This window comes from Triturus cristatus, chromosome 7 (assembly GCF_964204655.1).
Source record: "Triturus cristatus chromosome 7, aTriCri1.1, whole genome shotgun sequence".
NCBI classification, from domain to species: domain Eukaryota; kingdom Metazoa; phylum Chordata; class Amphibia; order Caudata; family Salamandridae; genus Triturus; species Triturus cristatus.
The window spans coordinates 1,333,126,753-1,333,146,741 of record NC_140590.1 but is presented as its reverse complement, the minus strand read 5'-3'; the positions used below and the strand labels follow the sequence as shown (position 1 = coordinate 1,333,146,741).

At 45.8% G+C, this 19,989-nt stretch overlaps 1 protein-coding gene across 6 annotated transcripts in view; it reads right to left on the bottom strand.

Moving 5' to 3' along the window:
• Positions 1 to 2,639: 2,639 nt before the first annotated feature.
• Positions 2,640 to 19,989, bottom strand: part of SPNS1 (SPNS lysolipid transporter 1, lysophospholipid) — a 194,249-nt gene continuing 176,899 nt past the window's right edge. For all 6 annotated transcript variants that reach the window (XM_085618955.1, XM_085618957.1, XM_085618958.1 and 3 more), the window contains one exon: positions 2,640 to 4,948. In XM_085618955.1, coding sequence (XP_085475081.1) covers positions 4,860 to 4,948 — 89 coding nt within the window. In that variant the 3' untranslated portion in view covers positions 2,640 to 4,859. The remainder of the gene's footprint in view (positions 4,949 to 19,989) is intronic.

Below are 19,989 nucleotides of genomic sequence, written 5' to 3'. Positions count from 1 at the left end.
TGCATTGCTGAGGTTTTCTTCCCTCAGCAACCAACTCCTGTCTGAGGTTATGATGGGCCTCTAGGAAGTTGCCTCCGATTGCTCCAATGGTACCAGTCGCACCCAGAGGGGAGCCTCACCAAGTTTGAAATCTGCCAATGAGTAGCTGCCCCAAGCGCACGTTCACACTGTGTCAATCCACTTAGACTCCTTTTCAGACGGAGGGGTGCCCCAAGTAGCCTACGCTGAAATCTTTTTATGGAAAGGGTTAACAACTAGGGAGTCGGGCAGTCGGTCCACAAATATAGGCCATATAGTCAGGGACAGGCTTATACTTTTTCTCAACTTGCAGAGCGACAATTCTGGCATTTATAGTCTTCTTAAAGTTGTTGGTGGCCAACTTAAGCATTCACTTTAACATGGGAAGGTAATGCACCACAGGCTCAGTCTTGCACATGGTTTCAACCAAGAAGTGGCCCTCATCCTTCACGGTACGCAGTTTGAACGGATGGTGCTAAGAAGCTTCTGGGGAGGGCTTGACAGGGTAGGGTTTGAGGTTAAATTCATCTTGGAGTCTACTACATAGTTCTCCAAGGCATCACCTCCCGTGGCCTCAAGGGCGTGTCATACCGGTCCTATAGGGAGTAAGTGCTGCAAGGCATCCTGTGAGTCAGGTGGATGAGAGTGCAAGGGTAGTGCTGGAGGAGGTGTGGGTGGCAATTGTGGGAACAGTGCAGGGCTAGTCACCGTACCCCTGACCCATTGCAGAGTTGGTGGCCTGAAAGGGTGGATTCCTGGTTTCTCCATGAAAGGAAGACTGTGCTTCTTCGGAATCAGATGAGTTCTGGAGCTGAAGATTTGGAAAGAGATTTGCCTGTGTCTGGGTGGATGACAAACTTTGTTTTGGTTTGCATCCAGGACCTCAAAGAGCTTCTCGAAGATCAACTACTCTGTGGCATCGGACGCTCCAGCTTCCATGCCTACTGAGGATTAGCTTTCGGCATCAGTTTCAGCTGAGGCTTTGTGCAGTCTCAAGCTTGAGGCAGTGTGTGTGTGACACGATGCCTTTGGATGGGGGTCTACGCAGGTATCGATCCAGCCTCCCGAGTCTAGGGCATCCTGGGTTGGAGGACTAAGAGCAGAAGTTTGTACTATTTCTGGCTTGACTCCAGGCTCAATGCCAGACTCCAGCGGGGTGATGCTCTACCATCACTGATGGGAGTTTTGAGGCTCAAGACTGACATTGTGGCACTAGGGAGGCACGTGGAGTTGACTTGTTCTTCGGGCCGGAGGCTGACATGTTTTGCGCCACAGGCTCAAAGAACCAAACCTGTTCTTCAATGTCAAAACCTTTGAAGAAGATGGCAATCGCCTCTACATTCTCTTATGCGTGTCCTACTGAAATGCCAGAGAGCCCTGCATTCTCTTCCTCACTGCCTGACATATCTTTGGCTCCAAAATTTGAGGTGTCTCTAACAAGGCTTTTACCGGCTTCTCGAAGATCAACTACTCTGTGGCATCGGACGCTCCAGCTTCCATGCCTACTGAGGATTAGCTTTCGGCATCAGTTTCAGCTGAGGCTTTGTGCAGTCTCAAGCTTGAGGCAGTGTGTGTGTGACACGATGCCTTTGGATGGGGGTCTACGCAGGTATCGATCCAGCCTCCCGAGTCTAGGGCATCCTGGGTTGGAGGACTAAGAGCAGAAGTTTGTACTGTTTCTGGCTTGACTCCAGGCTCAATGCCAGACTCCAGCGGGGTGATGCTCTACCATCACTGATGGGAGTTTTGAGGCTCAAGACTGACATTGTGGCACTAGGGAGGCACGTGGAGTTGACTTGTTCTTCGGGCCGGAGGCTGACATGTTTTGCGCCACAGGCTCAAAGAACCAAACCTCTTCTTCAATGTCAAAACCTTTGAAGAAGATGGCAATCGCCTCTACATTCTCTTATGCGTGTCCTACTGAAATGCCAGAGAGCCCTGCATTCTCTTCCTCACTGCCTGACATATCTTTGGCTCCAAAATTTGAGGTGTCTCTAACAAGGCTTTTACCGGCAACTCGGATGGATGCTTTCATCAGCACGTTAGTGCTGTTTTCGTCACGGGATGCAAAGAGTGAACAGCTAGAACAAAAAAGAAAGAACCAGTGTGTTAACATGTTGATCCCTGAACAGCATCTGAGCAGCATTCCCGAATGTCTGAGTTCGCAGGAGGAAGAAAACAAGCTACGGTGAAGCAAGTGTGCTAGTGCATTTTGGACCAAGGAATGAATCACAAAAGGTCTTGTGACTCAGACTTCTTTGAGGAAAAACAAGTTGCAAATGTTTGGGTCCAACACTGCGTGGCAGGTGTATGCAGGGCTTGTGAGCCACACATGCTACAAACAAAATATATACAAGTTCCACAAAATGTTGCTTGGAGAAAGGCCAAATGGAGTATCACTGACATACAAGACCCATTTCCCCTCTCAATCTCCCAGCAGGTTGTGTTGAAGTAAAAATAATCTGACTTGAGGCAATTCTAAAGCATCTTGCTCAAAGATTTCTAACAATGTAAGACTGTAAATCCAAGCTGGAGCAGAGGCAAAGCACAAGAAGAGTAAAACCTATACCCCATACCATTGCCTGCGTTTAAGTAAGACAATCAGACCTTTTAAAACTCTATGAAATATAACAAATATCAACAATTTTATTACTTTAAAAACATATTTACCGAACATACCAAAGCCTAAAACAACCCAGGAAGGTATATCCTGGGTGCAAGACAGAAAATGGAGCTGTACGGAAGGCAAGTTATTTACAGGTCATTTAGAGAAGGACTGGTCAAAACAACCAAAGAAGAATGCACAGGAAACAGAAGGGGAAAATAAGTAGCAATTTCGAGAATATAGGGAACAAATGATAGAAAGAAGGGACTATTGACAGGACTGGCTGTGATTGAACCTTAGTGGACAGCCTGGCCCTGCCAACCATACAGGACAACTAGTAACCTGCTGACAGGCAGGAATACAGCAGCTTTCCCTTTCCAAAATAATGCATTTGTAAATGTCAAGAGGATCTTCATCATACCACATTCAGTCACAGTGGCAAAACACACATACACTCTTACTTCTTGCCTCCACACAGAAGGTTCTTGGTGATGTGAATAAACGAGTTTATACATCAAGAATTCTAGTCATCTCCGAAGTCTTAGCAGAACAGGCCAAAAAACAAATCAGTCCTATCCACAAATCAAAGTACGCTCAAAAACTTGCGAGTTGTTGATTAATATCAAAAGATCACTGCCTTGGTGAAAATTGTTTCTCTGAAACGTAACATCACTTTGCTTTTGAAATGTCATGCACTAATCTAGAGGTTTCTTAAGCACCTCAATTATAAAAAGGCAATTTCAATTGCAGCAGCCCCAGAACATATCACACATTTTAGCGCCATTTCTGAGCTGTTGAATCAGGGAGTTAAGGGAATCGAATCTCCGTCTGAGATAATGTTCACCTTACAGATCACTGTGGTATTAGTGCACATGTCCTAAGGTTTTCGGGGTGACGGGACACAGTGATCATAGGGTCATCTGGAAGCCTCTAGATATTTGGGCGCCAAAGAGGATATGTAATCAAATGACAAGGGCCTATCATTGACCCTGGGTTTACAAGACTTGGTGTAGGTCATTCTCACTACAGACAACATATGAAGGGCCTGCAGGAATGTCACATCAGGCTAAAGCCATTTCAAACTCACGTTTTCTCCCCATACTCTGTTAACAACTGAACACTCACTTAAGAACTCTTTGTTAAACACCCAAGTAACATCTGTATACGGCAATAACATTAGTGCACAAAAATAACCTCCGATTTAGAGTTGTGGTATAATAGTTTTCTGCATTTACTTGCACTTTGTTATCACAAGCTGCTTGTTGATAGTAATCCCTCAAGAAAATTCTATGCTAGTGCCACTAATGTCAGGAATGTACGATAATTTGATTATCTCACATTTCATGCACTGATGTGGAACTTTTACTCAGCACCCACTTGCATTGCACCCTGAAGGCTCAGCTATTCAGAAGCTACGTAAACATCTTTAAGTAACTGCATAGCAGCAAAAGGGTACCACTAGGCTGCTCCTTGGTCTTCAGTTCGGGAATGCGTAACCATTGGTCTGCAGGCATTGCAGTGGCTTTCCTGCTCTCTCATTTGTGATTGTCAAATGACAACAACAACTGTCCACATGTCTTTCTATTAGAGTGGGACTACAGATCTGAGCAATACATCACTCAACCTTCCTTAGGAGAATGCACTCAATGTTTCCTGTTTGTCAACCAGCCTCTTGTGTGCACAGATCTTTTTTTGATTGCTAGAAAATAATTCTTCTAACTCAATTGAGCTCCTTGGACGTTTTGAAACACTATGTGCAGCATCATTTTAACAAACTATTCAATCAGCCAACTAAACAAACAATAATTCCCTATATGCACATACACACTCTATACACATATATGCACACACGCACACATCAAAACAGACATGACACACTCATCCTCGTCTACACTCCATATAAACATACAACTACACTCCATAACATACAGATGCTGCAGAGACATGTGGTGCAGCTGTCAGATCCATTGTGGACAGTCCATGTTCTTTCACCTTCTTTAAGCACTTTGGACAATGTTTTTTTTTTTTTAATGATTATTTTGTAATCCATAAAGTGCAAAACTTAAATCCAGTTTTCAGTCCAATGTCCTTGAAGCTGGGTTGGGAGGGAGGATGTCATTTTTGGAGGAACCTCAATCTGATACCTGTGGGTATTGGTGCAGTTTGCATTCCCACTCTACCTTGCCTCCCTGCCCAGAAACACAAACAACATTGCGTTGGATCTTTTTGAAAGCCCTCAGATCAGCACGCTGGACACTGGCACCTTGGTAGACCTGCCTCTGCGCGGGACAACAATGCGTTCCTCCTCCTCCTCCTGTATCAGACCTGGAACAGCAAGGAAGGGCAAGAAAGTAGAATTAGTCATGGTCTAGGTCATTTCTCCAAGACGCAACCCCATATTCTCCGTGTTGCACCAGGGGGAGAGCACCCACACCCACAATCATGTTGCTACATGGTTCCCCTGTGATCACAAACTTGGAATTTTTCCTCCCTGTCAATAATTATGCATTCACTTCCCATCAACACAACCACCGAAGCCATCAGTCATGGTTCCCTGTGGCCAAACGCAACAATTAGATTATTTGTAGTGGATCAGATACCTGAAAATCTTTCCCAAGATCAAGAGCCACAACAGCGTTCGTTGTAAGAAAACAAATTCAACTTGTTCGGTGTTCTCGTTTGTTTATTGACTGAACTTCATTCTTTTGTTGGTACCAGGATACCAACAATAGTACAGGGGAGACAGATTAAATTCTAATAGTGAAACCAAAAAGATGGAGTGGCAATGTATTTCATGTGTAGGAAGCAACTGAGGTCACCCTCCATGGAAGTGAAGGACAGGAGATCTGTCGGCTACATAAACAAGAGCCGGAGGACATTCTCCATGTACTTTGCTTGTGCAGTTCTGTTATGGGGGATCAGCATGTGCTTTTGCACGGGAAATGGAAAGATCAAGAAATAAGGTCATGCAGAGACACAGTGATGGCCCAATCGAACCGACGGATACTGCGCTGAACTTCACAATGGTGACATTTCTTCAGAGGTTGAAGAAAAGGGCTGTAGCTAAGATTCCAGTGGAAGCAATGGAGGAGGGAACAGGTTTAAGAATCTAGCTTGCACTGCTGAGTGACCTGTAGCATAATTGAGGTCCTAGATTCTGAAATGCCAATGGATCACTTTAGCCCAAATTCACCTGGCACAGGGGACTACTCTGTGGGGGAGTTGGAAAGGGACAATCACCATAAGACACCATTTGCTTTTGACACATGAAAAATCTATCACAACCCCCACAAAAAACATCTTATAGCCGTCTTGGATTTTGCGATGATTATTTGCACTTTAACATCTATAGTGCCCTTTTCACTTTAATTATCGCACTTGTACTTAACCCCGACACTGTCTAAAGCAACTTGCAGCGGAGAAGGCAGAGCATTTTTAACCACGCCTACTCTTGCTTTTAAGGAAGGCCTATTTGTGAGAAAGTGCCTCTTTTGAGATAGCTAGTCCCAACTTTTTGCCTGGACATTGATGTGGCTCCGATTGTATTGCACAGGGTCCCTGCCAATCAGGTCCCCTGTGTCAGTGCTTCTCCCTTAAAAACTATTCCACAATTGGCCCTTCAGGCCCCCTGTAAGTCCCTAGTAAAGGGTACCTGGGTACCAAGGGCATTGGGACTGAGGGTCCCCTAGAACCTCTCACCTAGGCCATTCAGTCTGCCAATGCAGAATGCAGGGCCTGGTGCAGAAACAATGACAGAGTCGACATGGCACACTACCTGTGTGCAATACCAGCTAGCACTGCCCAGGAAATAGGTAAGTTACCCCTCTAGCGGGCCTTACCAGTTTCAAGTCAGGGTGCATTATATCCCAGGTGAGGGCATATCTACATGAGAAGATATGCCCCTACAATATTGGGGTCTATCCTTGAATATTGTAAGTGCAAGTGAAGCCATAGAGAGTACATAGGCTAGAAACTTGACAACTCGAGTTCCACAGCACCATGATGGCTTCACTGAACACTGGAGTGTTTGGTACCAAACTACTCCTCACAATAAACCCACACTGATGCCAGTGTTGGCTTTATTGTAACATGTACTCAAACATGTACTCAGAGGGCACCACAGAGGTGCCCCCTGAAAACCTACCAACCCGGGTGTGGGCACTGACCGGCTTTAGGCATTCTGCCACAAATAGATCCGCTTCTGGACCCCAGGGTGGAAAGCCTCTGCTCTCTGGGACCAGAAACAATGCACATCCTGGGGAGAGGTGTCGCACCTAATTCCACACACATTAAGGGGATTATCAGAAAACATTGGGGTATCCTCAACACTGGCGAGATTGAGTTCCCCTTGCCTAGGTTCGCCTTCAAGAGAACGCAGAATCTGAAGGATGTGATCATACACACCAGACCCCGACCTAAACAGAACGAGACACAGAGAACCCTCTGGGGTCTCCCCGCTGTCACGGAACACTACCCCTGTGGTGGCTGTACTGTCTGCGACCAGACCAGAGTGGTGAAAACCATTACCCTATCAGACTCCTTCACATGGACATTGAAGACACACACTAACTGCAACACCCCGAAATGCATTTATCTGATCACTTGCTCCTGTGGTAAAATGTATGTGGGGATGACAATGAGACCAGTAAAGATTCGCATCACAGAGCACAAAAGTAACATCAGATGCCAGAGGGTCACGACCAAAATGTATACACATTACCAAGAGAAGGGACACAACCCAGACTCACTACAATGGGTGGTATTAGAATGCCACCCAAGGACTACACAACAGGCACTTTTCAGAATTGAGCAACGATGGGTACACCGTTTGTCAACATTCACGAATGGGTTAAATGACGACATACCGTGGGCAACCCTGAACAACAGATGAGCCCTGGCTGAACGGCACCTAATTTGGAGGCGCCCATTCAACTCACCGTACCAGTTGAGGCGATTTACCCACAATAGGGAGGTGAGTCACAGTGCGATCCCGCGCCGTCTCAGTGCTCTTCATTAGAATCAACGATGGGCTATGCCTATGTTGGAGCACAGTCTAACACGCTGAGTCTGATATACATGTATGCTCTTATGCCCCACCTTACCAGTCACCATTAGGTAGGCATGTCTGCTGATGTGTGCTTGGGTATTTTACCACTACAATAACTCCTTGACCACATATAGTAGGACAAGAATGGTTCACCATGAGGGCGGACCTCATGCCAGAGAGATTTTAATGATTTTTAATGCACTTTGAACGATATTTTATCACTGTATTGTAACACGTAAGGAGGATGCAGATCACAAAGATGACTGAGTGGGGAGACTCAAGCAACCATAGGGGAGGACTGAAGTGATTTGTCTTTCTTCTTTTGTCTCCCTAGGTCCTCAAACAAACACTACAGAAGCAAACAGAAGTAGTTCCTCCTGGATGGTAGTTAGCTATTAGCGGCACTAATTAGTGTAAATATACATTTTTCACTTTTTCACATTATAGGTCCTGAAGACGTTTTTAACAAGGTGGATTATCAGCCGGAATAAAACTTTATTTGGAATATCCAACCTTTTTTTAACGCACTCACTGCACTCCACCATATCTACACCTCCACGGGCCACACACCCCCACTTCATCATACGGCAAAGGAACAAAAGATCTCCGATAAAGAGCCCCTTCGCGGGAGCCCCCTGGGCATTGCAGCGCTGGCCCAACGAGGAGCAGGTCCAGATGATGAAGCATGACACCTAGCTTGCTGGGTGCGTGAGGACCCTAGTTCCGCAAAAGCAGGATCCCCACATACCTCTTCCTCCTAGTGCATTCGGCCACCCCCTCCACCACCACTGATTTGCTGGCGGTGTTTCCCACATCTAGATTCCCTAGACACAACTCTTAGAGGAACAGTGTCTACTTTTTTGTTCACATGACCTGATAGGGCACATATGCTGGACCTCTTTAAAAAGCCCTTCTGTCCCCAACTTTGATAAAGTTTAGCACATTAAGGGCCATCAAAATTCCAAAGACTAGTTGCTTTTTAACTTTTTTCCTGAAAACTAAAACCGGATTCTTAATTCATTAAGGAAAGTGGACCTGCCTGTGGTCCTATTTCAGCATCGTAGTATTCTTAATTGAAGACATAAATGCTGAATAATCCCCCGCTGTCGGTGCGGAGATAGCGAACCACCTTTCAACATAGTATTCTTAATGGGCTCAACATTGTAGAATGTCATTAATCCAAGTAAATCTCTTGAAAAAGGCCCAATGTAAGTCTGTCAGACAATCCATTTTCTTTCTTAAAAAGTTTGGAAATGCTGTAATGGGATAGTTAATTTTTTGAAGTCACATCATCTATCATAAAAAACTACTTTCAGTATTGCGTACATGGAGATAAAAATGTAGCCTCATAGGCTGACATTGAGAAACATTAAAATAGAGCCTGGCCTGGGAGGCACACCTACCCACAATACACTGCACTGGCAGTTACATGCCAGTTAGTTCTTTTTTAGGAATAAGATACATGAAGAAAAGCACTCCTCAACTCAATATGCTTAAGAACATGTGGGGAGGAAGGTGGACCGTTTATGACTTTAATGAAGAATCCTATGATGCATAACTAAGTCCACAGGTATTTAACCTTTCGTTCTGCATCGTAGAATATTTTTTGATAGTCGTTTCATAAAACTTTATTCAGCTCTAAGAAAACAGCTATAAAAGCACATATAAAATAACACGTATATAAAATACGATTAAAAAACCTTTTGGTACAGTACATGAAATATAGTAATATAATTCATTTGCTACGCTATTACATAATACTTTTCCTGAAATTAATGGCTTTCAAAATGAATAGGGCAACATTATAAAACCCAGAAGGTTCACTTAGTGTAACCAGAAATTTCATAGCTGCTTTATGTGATCTAATATTCTGTGCAGAAATGGGTGATAGAACACGCACTACTGAGTGAACGAGTTGTTGGTTTGATGCATGTCTCAGAGGTGTCACTCTCTGGTCAACGAGTGTAACGAAATCGTGAAAAGGTTGCATCTCCTGATTAGGAGACGTCCCCCTGAGCACTGCTAGAAACCTGTGTTGGCGGGATATATAAGGTCTGTTGCAATTTATACAAAAAATGTAAACTTGAATACTCGTGAAGATTTTATTAACGATTCGATATTTGATTTTTCATATCAAAACCTGATGATATGAGGTTAAATAAAACTGTCGCGAATTTCAATCATTTCTCCCGATGCATTTCGGGCAATATAAGCCCTTCGTCAGGGGAAGATATCTGTAAAGAAGTGAGCAATGATATTTTGAGAAAACCAAACCAGGAGCTTCACATGCCTTCACCTCTACCCGGGTGAATGATAAGGTATGAATCACTATGTGTGCATGAAGCTCAACACACGTAAAACACAATGCAGTGTGCATTGTTAACTTAGTGAACAAAAATACGGTACTGCATATGACAATCAATTAATCAGTGTACATTCATACTGCTAAAATGCTGTGCGAACCAAAACGAGTGAGTACATTAGGGTGGAGCAGATTATTCAAGAACGTGAGAAGATTAGCTGGTATGTATATAGTACTGGCCAGCGTGGTGAACAGCGGGTGTGTCAGTGGAGGCGCAGTGCCCACGGTCAACAGATCACTCACTAAGTATGCAACGGTATCTGTCGTGAGTGTAAAAACCTAATGGTGACAGTGTTGCCAGATTTTTAGACCCGTCCCAAGCCAAAAGCCACTCAAATATAAGCCCAAAATAAGCCCAACCAGACCAGTTCCAGTCCAAAAACCAGCTCAAACTCGCAACTCTCTAATTATGCAGAAATAGTCATCAGAAACCACTTATTTGAGATTATTATATAGCAATAGCTAGATCCAAAGTTAGCAGAACACTTTACAACAGCAAATGTTCACATAAAAGATAACAAGCCGATACAGAACATCTGATTCAGAGTGCTTTACTTATCATATAGCACTCATTCTTACTCTTACGTACTTCAATTTGTGCTTGCTTGTACATGCTGCGGCCAGGCCCCATGAGTTGACGGCCACAGCAGCACAGGGCTGCACCACCAGGCCAGGTCTGACAGTCTGAGACCCGAGAGAAAAGTGACACAGTGCATAGCTGCCAAGGTTTCAGATTGCTTATGTGTGATATTTTCATAATTTCAGTGTAATTATGAGTGACATTCTCTCGCAAGCAAAAATCAAGCAACGAAGATGAGGGAAACATATATAACAAATTACAGCCATTTCAGCAACGAGAAACTCTACAAAGATCTTAAAACTATTGTAAAGCACCAGAAATGGAAGGGCACTATTCAACATGAAAACAGACTGCATAGTTGCCACGTTTTAAGAGTGCTTAGGTGTGACATTTTCAAGGTTTCAGAGTACTTATGAATGACATTCAATTGTTAAATGTATGACACTAAGAGTGACACTTTTTTGCGAGCAAAATCAAGAAATTAAGTTCATATAAACAGATAAACATAAGAAATGACACTCATTTAAGCAAGGACAAGCTATGAAAAGAAAACGAAACTGAGACAAATCACCTGATCCTACTGACTCCGAACGCTTCTAAGCGGTGTAACAAACCCTGGAAGTCCCTGACCACACCTAAACTGCTCAAATATTCACTGAATATTCACTAAAAATCCCTCACCCCACCTAACCTCCAGCTTGACAGGTACTCACTGAGGCTGGAGAACAGGGCAGCTGGTCGGTCTCTTCGTTCTGCACATAGCTGCCGGTAAACTGCTAGGAATCAGGCCCTACGCGCGGCCGATTCCGATGAAGAGAGCGGCGAGGCGAGCGCGCGTCACTTTTTTAATAAAGCGCGCGGGGGACAGGCATCTCACTGTCACTGAACTGTGCAAGGAGGAGGGAAGCTGTGAGTGACAGGAGCGTGCGCCCCGCCCCCCGGACGCTGATTGGCTGACGCTTTCACCAATGGCAAGCGACTGCGTTGCCACTACTATAGAAAACATAACGGCCATCTTCGTCTGCAATTATTTTGGCTAAGTGTACACATTTATTAAGAAAAAAAGATGCACACGTTTAACTAAGTGTCTAATATAAATATATGCACTTGAATTAAAAAACATGTTTTTAATTCTAGACAGAACTAACACTTTATGTACGTGAATGTTAGTTAATAAGGCAAATTGAACATTTAATTTCGTCGACCACCAAAGAATGGAATATACTACTTACCAGTATGCATCTGTTCTTGGCATGTAGAGCTGCAAATCTACACACTTTTGCATAGATCGCCATCTGGTGTTGGGCCCGGATGTTTGCAGTTTGTTTTTCCTCTTGGAAAGTCTTTGGAAGTCACGAGGTCGGTGACTCCTCCTTTGGTTCGTATTGCGCATGGGCTTCGGCTCCATCCTCAGATTGTTTTTCGCCAGCAGGGAAAGATGGAGCGTAGTAGTAATAGTAAAGAAACCCATGTGTGTTGTATCTAAATAAGATAGACTGGAACGGATACCGGTAGCCGGGTGGGCGTGTGTAGATCTGCAGCTCTACATGCCAAGAACAGATGCATACTGGTAAGTAGCATATTCTGTTCGAGGCATATGAGCTGCAGATTACACACTTTTGCATAGACTATATAGCAGTACCCAACCCCAGCGGCGACCACCGGTATCCGTTGCAGTGGTTTGGAACAGTGTTTTTAGTACAGCCTGGCCCACACTAGCTTGTTGCTTGGTTTGCACATCTACACAGTAATGTTTTGTGAAAGTGTGCGGTGTTGACCATGTCGCTGCTTTGCAGATGTCATATAGTGGTATTTTCCCTAGGAAAGCCATAGAAGCCCCTATCTTCCTTGTAGAGCGGGCTTTAGGGGGACCAGATAGCGTGCGTTTTGCTTTGTGGTAGCAAATCTGTATGCATTTTACAATCCACCTAGCTATCCCTGATTTAGAGATGGGGTTGCCTTTATGTGGTGGAAAGAAAGAGACAAATAACTGTTTGGTCTTTCTGAAAGGTTGTGTTCTTTGGATATAGTAAAGCAAGGCCCTTTTAACATCCAGTGTGTGTAGAGCCCTTTCCGCAACAGTTTGAGGTTGTGAGAAAAAAACCGGTAATTCCACCGATTGGTTCAGATGGAAGGGGAAATGACTTTGGGTAGGAATTTTGGGTTGGTGCGGAGTACAACCTTGTTCTGATGCATTTGGAGAAAAGGTTCTTGTATAGTGAGTGCTTGTATTTCACTGACCCTCCTAAGGGAAATGATGGCCACCAGAAAAGCCGTTTTCCATGTGAGAAATTGCAGCTCACATTTGTGTAAAGGTTCGAAAGGCGGCCCCATTAGCCTTGTGAGAACTATATTTAAGTTCCACACAGGTGAGGGTGGTACTCTGGGTGGAATTACTCTTTTGAGGCCTTCCATGAAGGCTTTTCTGGCAGGCACCCTAAAAAGTGATAGGTGCGGTCTGTTCTGTAGGTAAGCAGCAATTGCTGCGAGGTGTAACCGAATGGATGTATATGCTAGGTTACACCTTTGTAGCTGGAGCAAGTAACATATGATGTGCTGTATGGATGCATCTAGAGGGTTGATTGTGTTGTTATGGCAGTAAACAACAAATCATTTCCACTTTGCGGCGTAGCATGCCCTAGTAGTAGGGCGTCTAGCTTCTCTGATAATGTTTATGCAATCAAGGGGAAGGTTAAGGTATCCAAATTCTAGGATCTCAGGAGCCAGATCGCAAGGTTGAGCTGAGCTGGGTCCGGGTGCCTGATCTCTCCATGGTTCTGGGTTAGGCGGCATGGTGAGAGGTGTAACTTTTGGTGTGGTACTACCGAGAGTTCCCGCTGCGTGGTGTACCACGGTTGTCTGGCCCATGTTGGAGCTACCAGGATGAGGGTGAGGGAGTGCTGTTGTACCTTTCGCACCACTAACGGAATTAGTGGGAGAGGTGGAAAAGCGTACGCAAATTTTCCTGACCAGTTCATCCATATCGCATTGCCTTTGGATAATTGGTATCTGGCGGCGAAGCATGGGCATTTTTTGTTTTCGTGGGTGGCGAAGAGGTCTATCTGAGGATGCCCCCACATCTGAAAGAACGGGTGAAGAACTTGTGGGTGAAGTTCCCACTCGTGGATTTGATGTGTCTGTCTGCTGAGCATATCTGCCATGGTGTTTTGTACTCCTGGGACATGTTGGGCTAGGAGAAAGATTTTTTGTGGAATTGCCCATCTCCATATGCTCTGTGCTAGTTGAGAGAGCTGTGGAGAGTGTGTGCCCCCCTGTTTTTGAATGTAGTACATGGCAGTCATGTTGTCTGTGCGAATCAGGACTGCCTTGCCAGAAATCTGCGCCTGAAAGGATTTCAGGGCTAGAAAGATTGTCAGTAACTCCAGATGGTTGATGTGGAGTAACTTTTGTTGCGGCGTCCATGTGCCCTGCACTGTGAGTTGTAACAGATGAGCTCCCCAGCCGGAGAGCGATGCGTCCGTTGTTAGTATTATTTGTGGAACCGGGTCCAGGAACGGTCGACCTTTGGAAAGATTTGTGGTGTTCCACCACTGCAGAGAGCGATGGGTGCGACCGTCTACCAACACCAGATCTGTCAGTTGCCCCTGGGCCTGGTTCCACTGGCGTGCTAAGCACTCCTGGAGTGGACGCATCTGGAGTCTTGCGTGAGGGACTATGAAAATGCAAGAGGCCATCATCCCTATCAGTTGCATAAACACTCTTGCTGGGAGAGAGTGTTGCAGTATGAATTTTTGACGCAAAGCCTGGATGCTTGCAATCCTGGCAGGACTGGGATAGGCTATAGCTTTTGATGTGTCTATGGTGGCACCAAGGTATTGTTTTGTGTGGGATCGTATCAGCTGGGACTTTTGGTGGTTCACCGTGAAACCTAGCTGGTGAAGTAGTTGGATTGTAGTGGCGGTGTGGTGTACACATTGGTTGTAGGACGTGTTTTTATTAGCCAGTCGTCCAAACATGGGAAGACGTGGATGTGCTGTCTTCTGAGGTGTGCCGCCACTACTGCTAGGCACTTGGTGAATACCCTTGGTGCTGTTGTGACCCCGAACGTGAGCACCTTGAACTGGTAGTGTTGCCCGTCCCCCACGAATCTGAGGTACTTTCTGTGAGCATGGTGTACTGGAATGTGAAAGTATGCGTCTTTCAAGTCCAGTGTGGTGAGAAAATCGTTCTGGGAGAGGAGCGGAAGAACCTGTTGAAAGGTTACCATGTGAAAATGGTCTGAATGTATGTAAGTGTTTAGAGGCATGAGATCTAGAATAGGTCGTAGAGTCTCGTCTCTTTTTGGTATCAGAAAGTACAGGGAGTAGACCCCTAAATTTTGCTGATTGAGGGGGACTTGCTCTATGGCTTGTTTTTGCAGGAGGGAGATTACCTCCTGTTTTAGTAACGTGGTATGTTCTTGTGACATTGGGCGTTGCCTGGGTGGAATGTTTGGGGGGGTAGATGTTAATTCTAGGCAGTACCCTGAATGAATAATTTGAGTCACCCATCTGTCTGAGGTGATGGTCTCCCAGACGTGAAGGAAATTTTGTAGTCTGCCCCCGACCGGAGTGGGATGGTCTGGAGGGAGCAGGGGAATGTCATTGGGTAGGCGGTGTGGCAGAGCGGGCGGTATTTGTTTTGCCTCTGCCTTTATTATTATTGCCTCTATAGCCGCCTCTTTGATAACCCCTTGCGAAGGTGGACTGAGGAGGGGATTTGGGGGATGTGGAGGCGCTATCTGAGGAGTAGCCTCTGCCCGTGCCCCGAAAGGAAGAGCGGCGAAAGGAGCGTCTAGGAGGGTGTGACTGTAGGGCTCCCATAGGTTTCGACGGGTCAGTGTCTTTTTTCATCTTTTCGAGGGCCTCTTCAACCTTTGGACTAAATAAATGTTGTTGATCAAATGGGTGGTTCAGTATGGAGGCTTGTACCTCAGGTTTAAAACCTGAAACTCTTAGCCAGGCATGGCGACGGAGGAGGACACTGGTGTTTATGGCCCTGGAGGCAGTGTCTGCCGCGTCTAGGGCACAGCGTATAGAGGTGTTAGTGATGGTTTTGCCCTCTTGAATTAATTCATTAGCCCTATTTTTGTATTTTTCTGGGAGATGGTGCATGATGGTTTCTAGCTCATCATAATGCGCTCTGTCTTATCTGGCCAATAGCGCTTGAGTGTTGGCGATACGCCATATATTGGCAGCCTGTGACGCAGTGCGTTTTCCTGACGCGTCCAGGAGTTTGGACTCTTTGTCAGGTGGTGGTGCTTCGCCTGACGCCTGGGAATTTGATCTCTTCCTAGTTGTGGAAACCACTAATGAATCCAGCGGTGCAGGTCCTTTAATGTAAGCAGGATCTGTGGGGGTGGCTTTATATTTTTTCTCTATGCGTGGGTTTAGGACCCTAGCCCTGACTGGGTCTTTAAAATCCTCTGGTGCATGTTTGATTACCCCTTCTAACATGGGTAGTATAGCAGCAGACCTATGTGCATCATCGAAGGTGTCTAGGAGGAAATCTTCCTCTACTGGGTCAGTATGTAGTTCTACCCCATGATAATGTGCCGCCCTCTGGAGTAGGTGGTGAAAACCTAACGAGTCCTCTGGAGGTGATGGCCTGGATGGATAAAGGTCATCCTGTGGGACATCTGGAATGTCTGGATTGTTATAATCATTCCATGGGTCTGGGGATCCAGTAGGGGTGGGGTCTTGTGGCACATCTGCTGGATCATAGTATGGGTCCCCTTGATCATCATGGTCTGGAGACGGGGTCGGAGAGCGATGAGGCAGGGGTGGAGGGGGTGGAGGAGGTGGGGAAGGCACTCTGAAAGGGGAGGTAGCACAGTCCTTCCTCTTTGGAGGTGGAGGTGGAGCTGGTTTGTCCAAAAGTCTCTTTTTTGAAGACAGTGCCAAATGCCCAGTTTTTGGATCCTTAGTAAGTGTCTTTTGCAAAGGATCCGGTGTGAAAAGTTCTTGCGACACTGGTTGTTCAGTCGGCGCTGAGGATTTCGGGGCCGCCGGCTTTGTAGGCTTGTCTGTGCCGTGCTTTTTTGGAACCTCCGATTTTTTGCTCGGTGCTGATAGAGGCTTCGGCACGGGAGTGTCGGTGCCGAGGGTCTTATGATGCTTGGTCGGCACCGAGAGGCCGGGTTTCGACACCGAGGGCTTCGGTGCAGGGCTCGGTGTGGATGCCTATTTCTTCTTCGGTGCCGAAGGGTGTTTTTCGGCACCGGTGGTAGGCTGGCTCGAGCCCGAGCTGCCGGAAGGCTTATTAGGCTTCTTTACCGGGCCCGAAGGTGGGGTGTTAGAAGCAGTGTCCTTGGTCTTGCCTAAGCTCGGAGGCGAAGGCGTGACCGAAGCCTTTTTGGGTGTCGGCACGGGTGTGGGAGGGGGTATTGTACTCACGACCCTCTGCGCCGGGGTGATGTCCTCCACATCGTAGTCGTCGGCTTCGGAAGCTCTGACGAGGTGGTCTTCTTCGGTGTGCTGCTGTCCCGGAGCTTCGACGTCGTCCCCGAAGATGTCGACTGGAGCGGAGGTTGAGGAGTGCGCCATGTTGCGTCTGGCCCTTCGATCTCGAATAGTCTTTTTCGACCTAAAAGACTTGCAGGCGGGACAGTCTCGAGCCTCGTGTTCAGGGGAGAGGCAGAGGTTGTACACCTCATGAAGATCGGTGTGGGGGAATTAGGACCCACATCGAGGGCACTTCTTGAAGGGAGTTCTTTCCATCAGCCGAGATAGGCCCGAAGGCCGTCGTCGACGACTGGAATCGAAGAAGTGTCGAAGAGAAGGTGATTAATAAGATTTTTATCTGACGAATCTCGATGAGCGAGGATTTTGCGTCGATCGTTGAACTGGAAAAGTTCGGAACCGGAGCGCGAAGTATTACATCCGAGCCCGATGGCGGAAAAAAACTGAGGATGGAGCCGAAGCCCATGCGCAATACGAACCAAAGGAGGAGTCACCGACCTCGTGACTTCCAAAGACTTTCCAAGAGGAAAAACAAACTGCAAACATCCGGGCCCAACACCAGATGGCGATCTATGCAAAAGTGTGTAATCTGCAGCTCATATGCCTCGAACATAATTTTAAAACTGATGGGCATTAGCAACCCATTTAGTAGACGTTTAAAATAACTCGCTGTGCTAAACAGAACAGCTTTACATATCAAGATGGCCGTCGCCTTTATGTCAAGACATGCAAGGGTTGCCAGGAGTCCGTTGAAATAATACTGTCTTCGAGGTTTCGGCTAAACTCCGCGCTGCGGCTCCACCAATGAAACCGCTGCACACCTGGTCGGGCGCTCCTGCCATCCAGTATTTCCACGGCCGTCATTAGTAGCGCTTTCCCGCGCTGCTAGATTGACAGCACGCTTGCCCAAAGAGACTGTGTCCAGCAAGTTGGCAATAGTGTCGGCGCCGCCCCGCGAAAAAATTGCGCACAACTGTTGGAAATAAGCCCAAAAAGTAGCCCCCGCCAGCTATGAGTTTTTCCCACACAATTGGGAAAAATGTCGCCCAATTGTGCAGGAAATAGCCCAATCTGGCAACATTGAATGGTGACTGAATAGAGATTCAAAGGAACATTCAACACTAATAAGTCACGGCATGCAAACCATTCAACTTACGTGGACGAAATTGCGGTTATTCGCGTCGAATGACGGCAAGGAGGCACCCGTGTGGGGACAGGAAGTTAGTAAAATAGGGTGTGAGTAGTGAAGAAGGACTAGATTGATAGGAAGTGCAAGCATACGGGTTCGGGCATCATCTTGAAACGTGTTAAGAGTGTAATATTCAAATACAAATGTTGAACTCAATGAGTGTATGAAATACAATGATCAAGCATGATGGTTTAAAGAATTAAAAACGAATATAAAAGCGGCGACATGATAAAGCATCAGTAAAAAATTGGCGCGAAAAATGATGAGTAAAGAGAGGAAACTCCAGTGCTTCACCCGAACTCTTCAAGGACAAGACTTATTCAGCGCCTGTGCATCAGGCGAAGCAATATGTTCAGAAATAAAAGATAAATGAAGAAATGGTGTGGAAAATAATGAATTGAAGTGAAAGGTGCAAAACCTATCCCAAAGTACTCAAGTATAAAACTTGCTCTGTTCCTGTGAGAATTACAGCTAGTATAACAATACTGGTATCGGACGGTCGGCCACTCTCGGAATGTCGACCTGCATGGACTACAGGTGGTTATCTACCCCATTAATGAAAATCGAAAATAATAGTGGGGCAACCACACACCCTTGTCGAATCTCTCGCTCCACTTTAAATTTGTTTGAGCATTCCCCCTGGGGGCCAAACCGAACTTGGCTAGTTTTTCTTAACTTTATTTTCCAATTTTTCCCACATATCAACGATCCATAATTGTTGGTTCACAGTCATATAAAGTAAGAGAACAATAGTAATCACAATCGCATATTAGAGTATTGTAAGCACAACATATCTGTAGGCATTAAAGTATCAGAATCTGTACATCATTAATATCACAATCCCCACTGCATTCTCTGTCTCTCCTTCAGGCGACATCTGGTAATAACTTCCGCCTCTAGCCCTCAGCGGTCATATACATAAAAAAACAAGTAGTAATAGGTGTATTGCCATAGTGTGGAGCCCTAGAGGTACGTAACATCCAATCTAAAGGATAGGATCTGTCACCCCACACCCTCCGGGACTATGCCACGTTCCAGTTGAGAGTTTGAGTTCTGCCGTAGTGCTTCCACATATGTCCGATATGGGCCCCATATGTCTTTAGGGCGGGACGAACTAGGCATAATGCTGGCATAAACCTCGCTATTAGTATTACAATATGCCATACAACTTGGCTGGTTAAATTCTCATAGAGGTGGAAAAGAAACCAAATGATTGGCCTGGGTGCACCTGAGGAAGTCAAAGTTGACCAAAGTAGATTATGGTCAACCAAATCAAAGGAGCTACTTAAATAGGCAAAACATAAATAAAGAGCGCCGGCCTTGGCTCTAGTGTATTTCCAGATTAATAACGCCAAGTTGACACATTGTTTGACGGTCCCCAACTGTTTACTAAGCCAAATTGTACCGGGGATAGAATAGATTGCTCTTGTGCACAATCCTCCAATATCGGTAGCAGTACTCGACTCATTACTTTCACAGAGAATTCCAGGAGAGAGATAGGGCAATAGATTTTTGGGATCTGCTTTAACCCCTCCTTTTTAAGTCTCGCCTGACCCAGCGCATGCGCTGGACTGGCTAGACTTATTGAGAGGGCTCTAAAAAGTGCTACCAGGCCAGCCTAGAGCTACAGTGCATGTGCGTGGGTGCCGCGCTTTACCGCGATTACCTTCACTTTCGCGGCCGCATTGCATACCCAATAGGTCTCGCTTTTGGGACCTTATAAGTAT